This window comes from Anguilla anguilla, chromosome 18 (genome assembly GCF_013347855.1).
Source record: "Anguilla anguilla isolate fAngAng1 chromosome 18, fAngAng1.pri, whole genome shotgun sequence".
Lineage (NCBI taxonomy): Eukaryota > Metazoa > Chordata > Actinopteri > Anguilliformes > Anguillidae > Anguilla > Anguilla anguilla.
Window position 1 is genome coordinate 14,275,306 of NC_049218.1, and position 12,745 is coordinate 14,288,050.

The 12,745-nt window shown below is 47.4% G+C and overlaps 1 protein-coding gene across 1 annotated transcript in view; it reads right to left on the minus strand.

Moving 5' to 3' along the window:
• LOC118217885 (echinoderm microtubule-associated protein-like 4) overlaps nucleotides 1–4,903 on the minus strand; it is a 47,319-nt gene extending 42,416 nt beyond the window's left edge. The window contains exon 1 of the mRNA XM_035400051.1: nucleotides 4,402–4,903. Within this exon, the coding sequence (XP_035255942.1) occupies nucleotides 4,402–4,468 (67 nt within the window). The 5' untranslated portion in view covers nucleotides 4,469–4,903. The remainder of the gene's footprint in view (nucleotides 1–4,401) is intronic.
• Nucleotides 4,904–12,745: the final 7,842 nt, after the last annotated feature.

The window sequence follows — 12,745 nt, forward strand, 5'->3', positions numbered from 1 at the left end:
GGGTAACGTGCGAGCGGCCGGCGGGCCGCTGAAAGAGGCGCGTGGCGGCGGCGGAACGTTCTCTCAGGGCCCAGGGCGAGGGGCGGCGTGCGGACGCCCAGCCTCGGCCCGCATTGGCCCTCATCACACACAGCCGCCGCTGCAGCCTCAGCGGCCCAGGCTCCGTGAGGAACACAGGACCGGGCCGCTGCTTTGACTAGAGCCTTCAGCACCACTTCCTCCTCCACACACAACTTTCTGCCTGTCTCTCTCTCTCTCTCTTTCCCTCTCTCTCTCTATCGCTCTCTCTCTCTGTCTCTCTCTATCTCTCTCTCTGTCTGTCTCTCTCTGTCTCTCTCTATCTCTCTCTCTCTCCGTCTATCTCTCTCTATATCTGTCTGTCTCTCTCTCTCTGCCTGTCTCTCTCTCTCTCTCTTTCCCTCTCTCTCTCTATCGCTCTCTCTGCCTGTCTCTCTCTCTCTCTCTCTCTCTCTCTCTCTCTCTGGCTGTCTCTCTCTCTCTCTCTCTCCCTCTCTCTCTCTTTCCCTCTCTCTCTCTATCGCTCTCTCTCTCTGTCTCTCTCTATCTCTCTCTCTGTCTGTCTCTCTCACTCTGCCTGTCTGTCTGTCTGCCTGAGGGCGGACATCTTCAAGTACAATGAGCTTTGATGATGGATGTGCGTCAGCAAATCAGGATAAAATGAGAAGAAACCCTGAGTGTGTGTCACTGTGATTTCCACACAGAAACACATACGTGCACGCACACACACACACACATACACAATAGGAATGTGCGCTGCAGATCTGTGCACGTGTGTGTTGGCCACGTGTGTCTGACTCAGACTCTGACTCAGAGTGTCAACGATAAAAATGACAATTTCCACTTGAGATAATTATTATCATTATTGTAATGTTGTTGTTAGTATTACAATTACAGTTTACACATTTGGCAGTCACCCCTAACCCAGAGAGTATTCCAGCATTAGGTTTACATGTTATTATTATCCTTTATGCTGCTGGATATTACAGACTGCTCCTGTGCACTCCCCCCCACCCCCAGCCCCCCCATACTAACAGAACAGCATTTACCCTGCTCTCTTGCACACATATTCACAGAGACAATAATCCATCACAGATTACACACACCTCCACAAGCATGTACACACAAGCAAGCACATACACACACACACACAACATGTCATGGGAGAACAGGAAGAGTGTGTGTCCTGCCCACAGGAGCCCTAAATAGTTTTCGGCATGTTGTTGCATGTTTGTTTAAAGACATTAGTCTGTGCAGGCGAGCCAAGTATTTGTAAAGCAAGCAGAGGAGAGGCTGACAGATCCAGGGATCTGATGATGAATGAACAGGGATTAGCAAGCAAAGGGGCAGAGGACGGATTGCACTGTACTATACATCTTTCTCTCTCTCGCTCTCTCCATTTCAATTTTTAATGTGCTTTATTGGCAGGACTACAGTACACATTGCCAAAGCAACAGGTATAATACACAGAAACATGGAAACCACAGATTACAACATCTCTCTCTCTCTCTTTTTCTCTCTCTCTCTCTCCTCCTGTCATCTTTAGCATCTCAGAGGCAGGATTTCCCAAATAAATCGTTTGAATAAAGAAAAAGAAATTGTCATCTAAAAACATAAGCAGCAAATAAATAACAAGCAAATAAAGAAATCTGACAAATGCCAAGGAGCATTAAGCAGAACCGCTGATAGTCCAGAGCTGAAAATGACTACAAAGGAACAGTGTAAAAGAAGTAGAGCAAACCTTCTGCAAAAAAAAGAGATCTGAAAAGCAGTTTATTTTGAGTATCACATGCAGAATACAGAATGCCTGCGGAGCGACTGTGCAGCAGAGAGTGGGTTCTGCGCTGAAGAGAATCTGCTGACTTGTGTGTGAAACGCATTGGTGGGAGGCTTAAGGGGGACTGCAAGGCCCTCCCTGGCACAAGTCAGCCACATCTGGAGTAATCACTCTGAAATATAACCGATGTCATATTTTTGTCTTTAGAAGAGTAATAACTGTGTTCACACAGAAATGCGACCAATAAAAGTTGCAAAAAACTTGCTATCGATCCTCCAGTCTCTGAGCTCCTCTGTGATCCTTTATTGTCTTATTTCCTCATACAGTCTAATTCCTTTATACACACAATAACACACACATACACACAACAACAACTCATACACAGAGTGTACACACACACAACAACCCACATGCATGATACAATACACAAACACACACACAAACACACACACACACACCTACACACAACAACTCAAACACATACACACATACACACACAAACACATTTAAGCAGCGCATATAAAAAGAGGTCAGTGAGGACAGCCAGCCTATATGCTGCGAGCCTGCAGTATGGCCCTGGCCTTGTACAATCAGCACATTATTACAGTCCATTCAGAGCACACAATCTGCCTGTCAGCTCTAACACAGGGCAGCTTGTCTGCAGTTAAACCCTTACAGCACCAAGACCATCTCATTGTACTACCACCGCCTGGGTGTGTGTGTGTGTGCCTGCATATGTGTGTGTCTGTGTGTGTGTGTGGGTGTGTGTGTGTCTGCGTGTTTGTGTGTGTGTGTGTGTGTGAGAAAGTGTATGTCTGCATGTGCGTGTGTGTTGGTTTGCCTGCATATGTGTGTGTAAGAGAGAGTGTATGTCTGCATGTGCGTGTGTGTTTGCGTGTACGTGCCTGCATATGTGTGTGTTGATCACTGAGAGAAGTGAGTGAGAGAGGGAAGGACTGAGTAATTAGTCTGTTCTTTCTCTGCCACATGACATGCTGGTGCTGGGTTGTTTTTCTTTCATTTGTTGTGTTTGTTTTTAATTAAAGTGTGGAGGTGAGGTTGTGATCCGGTGTCTGTGCTTTGAACTTTTCATTGGAACAGCCACACCTCTGGAAGGAGGAGGGGGCGGGGGCGTGGGAAAGTGGCAGCATTTGGCAAAGTACAACTCCGACAGCAGGGTCTGACCCCCAGCCCCGCACACATCACCCACCCACACCCTAATAAAGAGAAGAGTTTACACTATAACACACACACTCTACCACACACACACACACTGCACACACACACACACACACACACTGCACACACATGCACAGCATACATACAAGCATACACAGGCACACACAAAAAACAACCCATACACATAATACAACCTCATACATGCGTACTACAACACACATACCCATGCTACAAGACAGCCAACCCTCCTCCCTTAACCCACCACACATACACACACACACTCGCAAACCAAAGCCCACACCCACCCACGCTGCAGGCAATCATAGGTAGAGTGTGTGGTGTGTGCTGTGGGTAGCGCTGAGGGTAAGGGGAGGAAGCTGGCACACTCAGCGCTGGTTACCCATTCACCTGCAGTGCCAGGAGCAGGCAGCATGTCACAGGCTGGGCCGTTTCACCACAGGAGAAGGAAGCAACTGACTAAACACGGACATCAAAGGCACCGCCAAAGAGCGCCTTTCGGGTCACGGTCAAGAACCCAGAAAACACCCCGTCGGCTTGGCCAGCTTCAGCCCTGCATGGGCAACAGTGCATCACGGGCCCACAGTACAGTCTCATCAGCCAGAATCCACAGGCAACCCCAGTGAGACCCAGCCATTCACCGTCACCGAAACACTGCTCAACAGGAGATTAAAACTTACGCCATCACCGTTCCTAGCACCACCGACAAGCACGCACATTACAGGCAGACCCACGCACTCAAATCAAGTCAGCACAAAACCGTGCTACGGAAACAGCTCAGCAAGCCAGTGGACAGAATCCAAGGGACTTCTTACTTAATTTCGTAATTTCTTACTAATGCACTAAGTTCAAACTAAGTATATTACCATGCCTGTTCAAGTCCCTACCCCTCTCCCTCTACACCACATACACACACACACGTGCACACACACTCACACACACACACAGACATGCACATACACACTCACACACACACACAGAGACATGCACATACACACTCACACACACACACACACGCACACACGCACGCACACATGCACACACACACACACACACACACACACACACACACACACACACACACACACACACACACACACACACACAGACATGCACATACACACAGACATGCACACACACACACACACACACACACACACACACACACATTTGAATCTAAGCGGCGCTTCCTCTCTCGAGCTGTGTGGAGGGGAAGCCCAGATGAGAGAGACGTCAGGCAGCCAGCCGCCAGAGACGAATCCCGCTCTGAACCCGGAGTGTCCTTGTACCGCGCGCTGCTTCCTCCCTCGCTCTCTCCTCCTCTCCTCCCCCCCCCCTTCGCTCTCTCCTCCCCCCCCCCCTCACCCCAGCCGGCCCGACCCGGTGCCCAGGGGACGCGTGGCGCTTACCGGCGCAGTGGTTGCTGAGCAGCGCGGTGGATCTGCACGCCTGGGCGACCAGCGGAGAGATCTCCATTCTCTTCTCTGTGCCGAGGGGAAGGCTCTCCAGGCTGCACGGAGCGTCCTCGCGTGAAAAAGCGCGTGCGACTGCGTGTGCGACTGCGTGTGCGACTGCGTGTGCGACTGCGTGTGCGACTGCGTGTGCGACTGCGTGTGCAAGCGGTTTTCCTAGCCACGGCGAGAGAGCGTGAGTGAGTGTGTGTGCGCGGTTCCTCCAGCCGCAACGTGAGAGCGTGTGTGTGTGTGTGTGAGTGTGTGAGTGTGTGTGCCACGCGTACGCGCTTCCCCTAGCTGCAGCGTGTGTGTGCGTGAGTTCCTCCTGCTGCCAGCGATCAGGACTGCCCTCCAGGACCCAGAGCTCTGAGCACAGCTCCGTCACCGTCCTGCCTCTCTCACACTCACACACACGCGTGCGCGCTGACACAGAGCCTGGAGTGAGTGCGTGTGTGTGTGTGTGAGAGAGAAAGAGCGAGAGAGAGGCTGAAGGAAGAGATAAAGATTAAGAAAATCTTGCCTGGCCGGAGCAGGGAGAGAGAGAGAGGGGAGGGGCTAAGCCTTCACTTGCAGATCTTTAACCTCTGGCGTGCCGACAGCACTGAGGTTCCTGTACACATCCCGCTCCTCGCTTCCTGCCCTTTGGGGGGGGGAGGGGGGGTTCACACGGAGGTGTCTATATCCCTATGGGGGGCCATGCTGGAGAAGGGGGTCATAGTGTGCTCTGTGCTATTATTGAAGACACACTTTTGGTTTCTCACAACCAAGCACATTCACCTTATGTCCGACTCTATTTGCTCTAGTGCTTTCAGTTCTATGGATTAATCATGAAGAACCAGCTTCATACAAGATCTCAGGGGCGATAAAACCACAGTTCACCACATGATTGCAACATAAGAGTGTGTGCATGTGTGCGTGGCTGGTACTTTCGTGATTTAAAAAAAATACGTTTAATTTAATTTAACAACGTCCATTAAAAACATTAAAATACTTCTAAGGATGACACAAATAAACTCATAATTGCATCCATTGTGATCCTCTACAAACTTCAATGCTGCATTTATTTGTGTTTATTAGCAAAACTCACTCAGTAGATATTTATTTCGGCACCAGCCACGCAGACCCGCAGGCCTACGCTCTCGGCCAATCATCTAGCGCCATGTCGTCCAGATGCTCCAACACGTTCTATTTTTAGCGGAAGCGACGCACCGATCTACTCGGCCCTTAAGCCCCTCCCACCTTTAATCAGCTAACGCGGCGCGCGGGTTCGGCAGGTCAGCTGGGGGACCGGCACAGGAACGCAGGTTCGCACACGCGCACTTCGGACGGTCGACTGGGCGCCACGGTCAAAATGACCACACAGCTGTAGCCAAACAGCACAGCCACTGACTGCTTTTCTCAATAGGCGGGGGGGGGCCTGTGTGACCCATCCCAAACCTTTTGGGTTTTTTATTGCGGTTTTTTATTTCTATTTTTCATTGTTTTTTTCCCGATTCGGGAGAGCTCAGACGAGCGTGCGCTCTCCTGCGAAGCCTGCGACGTGTTAGCCGCCGGCGCTACTCGCGCCGCGGTTCTCCAGCTGTGCTCGCGCAGACATCAGTCAGGCGTAGGTGATTAACGTGCCACTCAGCAGGCACGCTCACGGGCACCTGATCAGCCAGCGGGAGTCAGCGGGGAGTGATGAGTCACCCTGTGGAGCGCTGGCACGGCCGGGGTTCAATATCAGACCGCGGAGCTCGCCCATGCACTAGAACGGTGCCTTAACAGGATGAGCCACACAGCACCCCCAGTTTTAGCATTCTATCCATTTAAACGTTCATTGTTAATTTAAGTTTTTTATCATTTTAGAAACCTGCAAACTGCAGCTCCACAGCAGTCCTAAGGTGATATACTGGCCTGCTCTAAATGGGAGCCGGTGTGCCAACTGAACCTCAGCTTTCAGTTTTGACATTCTAGATAAGTTTAGAATCCAAGTGCAGATTGAGGTCATACGTATACAGCTTCCGAGAGCGAAAACACTCTTAAGTCAGTAAAAATTCAAAGAATAGTGGAATTTTACTCCTTCTTCAAAACATAACAATGAAAGCTGTGTTCCAATGTTCCTAACTCTTAAAAGGATTCCTAACTTGCCACATGAACTTGTGTGTGTGTATATGTGCATGTGTGTGTGCATATGTGTGCGCGTGTGCACGTACGCACATAAGCACACTTGTATGTGTGTGTGTGTGTGCGCGCATGCACGCATGTGTGTGTGTGTGCGTGTGTGTGTGTGCGGGCACACGTTCCTGAGAAGTTTCAGTTTAAACATTCTTGTTCTCAGCAGTTCACTCTGCTCCTACTGGGACGCAGTTCAAAATAAACACACAAGAGCTGAATTAATCTGAGGTTTGAAAAATACAAGTCTGAACACTGGCAGAGCCTGAAACAGACTGAAAAATACAATTATACCATATTCCTGGGACCTCAATAATGCAGGGACGGAGCGGGAGAAAAAGCAGAGTAAGACAGAAAGAGAAAGAAAGAGAGAAATTAAGACAGCGCACATTCCTTATGCCCCACACTCGGCCAAGTTGGAAGGCAAAATGAAAACAAAAACGGACTGGTGAGTAGCCTGAAGGAGGGAGGGAAAACCGAGGAAGAGACGCATTCCCACAAAGCCATCCTGGTTCAGCTACTACAATGAGGCGCTGCAAAGGGCGGGAGAAGGGGCGGGCGGGGTGGGGTGGGGGAAGGGGCGGGCGGGCGGGGCGGGGCGCAGAGGGGGAAGGAAAAGGGTCTGAGGTGACACTGCCAGCCAGTGCCAATAAAGAGGCAACTGCCATTTTAAAGCACACACCGTCACTTGACACAGATCCAATTACCGAACAACAACCTGTGGCTTCCAGTGCTCCTGTGCAAAGTCTAAGCGGCACATAGCAATTAAAGCAAAGCCTGCGCGATCCTTCGTACCATTCCATTTGAAGGATACCAGTCACATGACAGGGAGTTTAAGACCTGTGATACTTTAACTGAATTAATGTAGCATTAAAGTTGTAAGGCTAATGCGAAGGCTAATATTAATATTGCAAGACAAACACAGTTTAGGACTGTACATATAGCCCGGTAAGTCAAACACTAACACAGTAATCCTCAGCCCCCAAATTTGCAATACCAACACTGCGGCCAAGACACTCTGATACAACCAAGATGGCACAGTGCCCACACTTCCTGTGAAGAAGGCGGCACCTACGCAGACTGCCTCCTACAGCACCACTAGCACTCAGAACCAATTACCCCCGGAACTGTAATACATAGAGGTTATCGCACACCAGCCAATCAGCTTGCAGTTTTTGAAATCCACCAACCAATCAGCCCAAAGATTTTTTGCATTCTCACTGTAACTGTAAAAAGTGTATGAAATAGGACTGATGAGTAAAAAAGGGAATACGAGCAGACTGCATTACATGTTTCTGAAATAAATTTGAATGGTACCAACAATATTTAGAGTTGTCTTTGCCTTTTTTCCCCCCTGGTTTTGGCACCATTAAAGTTTAATTTGGTAACATGGATATAATGTCTGTGCATTTCCTCATCGAAAAAAAGCCAACTGTACATTCCAGCCATACCGTCCAATCAGCACAGACACACCCTTGCTCCTGGTGGCTCCAGGCCATTTCAACACCGGTTACTAAATGCCTTATTGATTCATTGTGCAGGATGTACAACATGGGGTTTTTTTTGGGTCCAATACAAAATTATGTTAGAGAAAGTCAGCCAAAAAAAACCGGAGGCTACTGGATGACTTAAGATAACCACTGGTTTTGGTCATTTTTGGCATTGAATCCTGACTGTGGCACAATTTTTGATCCAAAGCACACCTCTCTGACCCAGCAGTGTGTCGCTGTTACATGGAGAGTGGAGGCGTTTGCCCTGATGACACGCACAGCGTGACACGGGCAGACGCGTCCAGGTCGGGAGACGGATGGCCAGCGGACGGCCACGTTGCAGTCGGCACATGTTTTCCACTGCAGGCACATTCCCTGTGAATGCCGCGGCTGCCTGGTTTGGTCTACTGATACCCCTTAGGAAAGGCACGTCACAGCACAAGAGAAAGCACAAGTCACGCCTGTTGTTTCTTAACCAATAAGAATTTTCTCTTGCATTTCAAACATATTTTTGTTTGCACTGATGCACCGCTTCCAACATAAAACTAGATACAGCACAAATAGTAGCAGAGATTTTGCTCTGAATACCTCTCCATTTATAGAACAGATTATTGGGCAACATATAAAAAAGCAAATCAAAAATAGTCATTTTGAAACATGAAGAGGACACTTTAGAAAAAAAGTCTTGCTGTGCAAGAATAACAGATTTGTTATTACAACATCCAGTAAAGATTATAACAATAATGAGATGTTGTTTGTTGAATAAAAGGTAAAAACACGACAGAGTCTTAAAACAGGCAATTATTGAGCCAAAAATTCCCCAAAGTGAGTGCTGTGATTGCATGTTTCTCAAAAAAGTATGCGTGACCCAAATATGTGACTCAAATGCGTCCAACACCCTTCCTCAATAGCAAGTTTCTTTGTGTAACAAAAATTTTCAGGAAAATCTGAGATGCCAATGGAATTCTGAGTCCAAATTTACGCAGAATGTCGATATATTATCGTCCATACAGACAATAATTTGCCATGACGTATTGTTTATTGCTTGAGGGTTTTCCAGAACAACAAGCAGCAGGAAGTGGAGCATGTTGCTCTACCCTTCGCTCTCTCTCTCTCTCTCTTGCTGTACTTTTAAGCAGTGGAGTCTGGCCCTGTGGGGATGGGGTTGAATTAAGCTGGCAGATGATGCTTTACACTCCCAACCGGAAATAACAGAGGAAAGTAACCTGCAAAACTGACATGAATCAAGCTGTCTATCTGCCCGGGGGCTTCTGGGAAAAGGCCAAACTCAGACGAACAGCATATTCTTATCTTAGACGGTGACAGGAACCTGCAGAATTACTCGTTCCTGTATCTTTTCTAAATCAAGGACGATTTTCATGATGCAAGACACACTCGTCTCGAAAGTCAAGAGCCTGTTGCCAGTGCTATGGGGTCAGGCCTGCGCTGTCACACACAGTACTACTCAAATAACTGCACATTTCGTTTGGCTCCTGTAGAGGTTAAATGACACCATAGTAATTTTACATCACCACTGTAGAAAATGCAATTTTCAAATAATTACAAAAGCTAAAACCAGCCTGCAGTTCTTCACTGTTCTCAGCCTCATTAAAGGCACATGCCTAGTTTTTAAATGGATGTTTACTATGTGCTCTACTGATAAGGGTGGGGGACAGAGGCCTTCTGGGTGAGAACTGACAAACACAGGACAGGTACCGACAGGGAGGGACCAGGGTACTAAGGGTGGGGGGTTCTGTCTGTGTTGACTTAATTCTGAGCAGAGAGGGGAGAAGAATCTCTCTCTGGCAGGATGGCAGGCCATACCACAGGCCAGAAGCTCGAACCCTTTGCCGTGTTCTGCAGAGAGCCACGCCCAGGCTCTCAGCCTGCTTGGCAATCTTCCGATCAGGTAACAGGGGAGTAATGGGGGGTGGGGGGGGGGGGGTGCAAGGCTCACTTCAGAGAAACTGAGCGCTCCTACGAGCAGACTTGCCATTGGTGCCAAAATAGAGATTTCTCTGAAAAACCGCAGGTGCCAGGGGTGTGCGATGGCAGATACTACAGAAGCGACGCTCTGGGCACCCCCTACTTCTCTGGCATCATTCAGGGGAAAACCACAGCTACAATAATTGGAAAACAACCTACACACGTGCGCATGCACTTCTAACACGCCGCTGCTTTCGCAAATGGAGGACAGAGAGCGTTTCTGTGCCGCAGTACTTTCAAAAGAGAACAGCAAAAGGAGGAGGAATCCTTGGTTTTGTGTGCAGCCCACAGAGGAGAGGAAGCACACTGATGTGACCTCGGGGTATTCAGGTAAAAGCCTCTCGAACGCACTGCTGGTAAACCATCTGAACCATTGCAGTCTCCGTCTCTGCACATCCTGTATGCTTCCACAGCAGGACATAGGGGGAGGAGCCAGAACACTGTTCGTGGAAATGCTACATCCTCACTGCTTTGACCTTCACAAAGAAGGAAGTAAGTCTTAAAAAAAAAAAAAAAAAAAAAACCTTTTCAGAGCTCCTTAGTTTTCACAGCTTTCTTCAGTTCTTTTTTTTTGGCGGGGGAGGGGGGGGGGGGGGCGAGGGCAGAGGTGTTTTCTCTGGGTGGGGAGTCGGTAACAATGGGGACATTAAATATATGGAAGCGGTGGTACCGCTCACATACTTAAGAAAGGCCCAGCTGCAGAGGCCGATAACCTCGGTGACCCACACCATTTTCACTCTCTCCCTGCCAACAGGGTTTCTGAAAGACCTGCCAGAATTTTTTTTTTTTTTTTAAACCCTCTATTAAGGCAAATGCCATTAAGTGTTCTCTACATGGCACTGGAACCAGGATTGGAAACAGGTGTTTTGGTCAGAGCCAAAACTCAAGCTTTTTGGCCATGATTGGTTTGGCGTCAAAAGAATGGCACATATATTGAAAGAATGTAATATCTACAAGCAAAATATGGTTGCTTCATACATACAGGTTCTGGGGCTCTTTTGAGGTCAATAGGACCATAAACTCCAGCAACCACCAAGACATTTTTGTCAGAAACCTGTATCTCTGCCAGGATGTTCAAACTTAGCCACAAACAGAGTTTCCTGCAAAACAACAAAGGACCTGAAGGAACATATAAGATTCTGGATGGAGGAATGGTGAAAGATCCCCCAATATGTTTAATCTCCTAAAACAATCTATAGAATATAAAACAGTACCGTTATTCTTGTGAAGGGAGAGTGGAGACAGTACTGAAAACAGAGGTACAAAAGAAGAAGAAGTGTAGAAAATGTATTCTGGATTATTCTGAATCCTTATCAAAGAACAATATCTTCTATTTTTGAGAATAAAAATATGCAGTAGGTCAGTAATCACACCATTTAGCTATTTTATAAAGTCTTTTTAATCTTTTAAAAGAGTGTGAATGATTTTTGAGGGCACTCCATACACATCACAGCTGCTTAGAAAGCATCTCTATATATCATTATTGCCTGGCACCTGTCTCCTTCTTCCTCCCCCTCCATCTCACGCTCCCGTCCGCAAGCACACTCCCTCTCCTGGCTGAGCTGCTAAGTGTTAATCTGGCTAATGATTTTTAGATTGGACATGCTGGGGCATATCCACGGAATGAAATGCAATCTGTTCATCTGCCCAAGGAGCACGCTGTTTAAGAGAGAGAAGCTTCCGGTGCCAGCTCAGTGAGTTATCCACCCCGGCAGAGCCATGCTGGACTGCGGGGGAGCTCTGCCAGTCATTCACAGAAACAATATGCCAAAGTTACACATCTTAAATGTTCTAACTGTCGTTATATTCTCACAAAACAGTGCTCCAGATCCTGCCTATAGCACACAGGTGAACTTAACTGAAAATTAAAGAGAGAGAGCAAAAGAGAGACAGAGACAGATAACGACAGCAATAAAGACAGAGACAAACAGCGAGAAAGAAAGAGAGAGAGAGAGAGCGAGAGAGCGAGAGAGAGCGAGAGAGAGAGAGAGAGAGACAGATAGCGACAGCGATAAAGACAGAGACGGACATTGAGAAAGAGAGAGAGAGAGAGAGAGAGAGAGAGAGATCCTTACTAAAGTGATCATGGTGCTAGAAGAGAGTTAATGTGATCACTGCTGCACAGAATAAGTAGGCAGAGATGCACTTCCACCCACCCAGCTGGAAATAACCACAATTTGCCAAGCTTTCTTTGAACAAAAGAAAAGGCACTAACTATTCGTGTGAATACTCATCTTTGTGATTATTACATAGATGTTATACAGTGGCCACCCGGATTAGTCACGCTATTGGTACCCTTGATAAAGATGAGCAAAAAAGCTTTACAGAATAACCAACACACGTAATGAGCTATATTGTATGCCCAAAAAATAAGAAAAATTAAATTTTAAGCAACTAACAATTTTATTTCCCAAAAAGAGAGACATCCAGGAGAGCATCCTGTGCTCAGCAACATTACTGAGGGCTCTTCTGTACTGTTTTTTTGAGATGAGTGATCAAAAATCTAAACTCCCTCTCTGAGCAATTGAATTAGCATAAAAGAATACAATTTGCCCATGAGTTTGAGTGTACAATATAGCGCATCACTTTCATTGCTTATTTTACAGTTTTGTTTTTGTTGTTGTTGCTCTTTATCAAGGGTACTAATTACTTTTGGGGGCACTTCAATT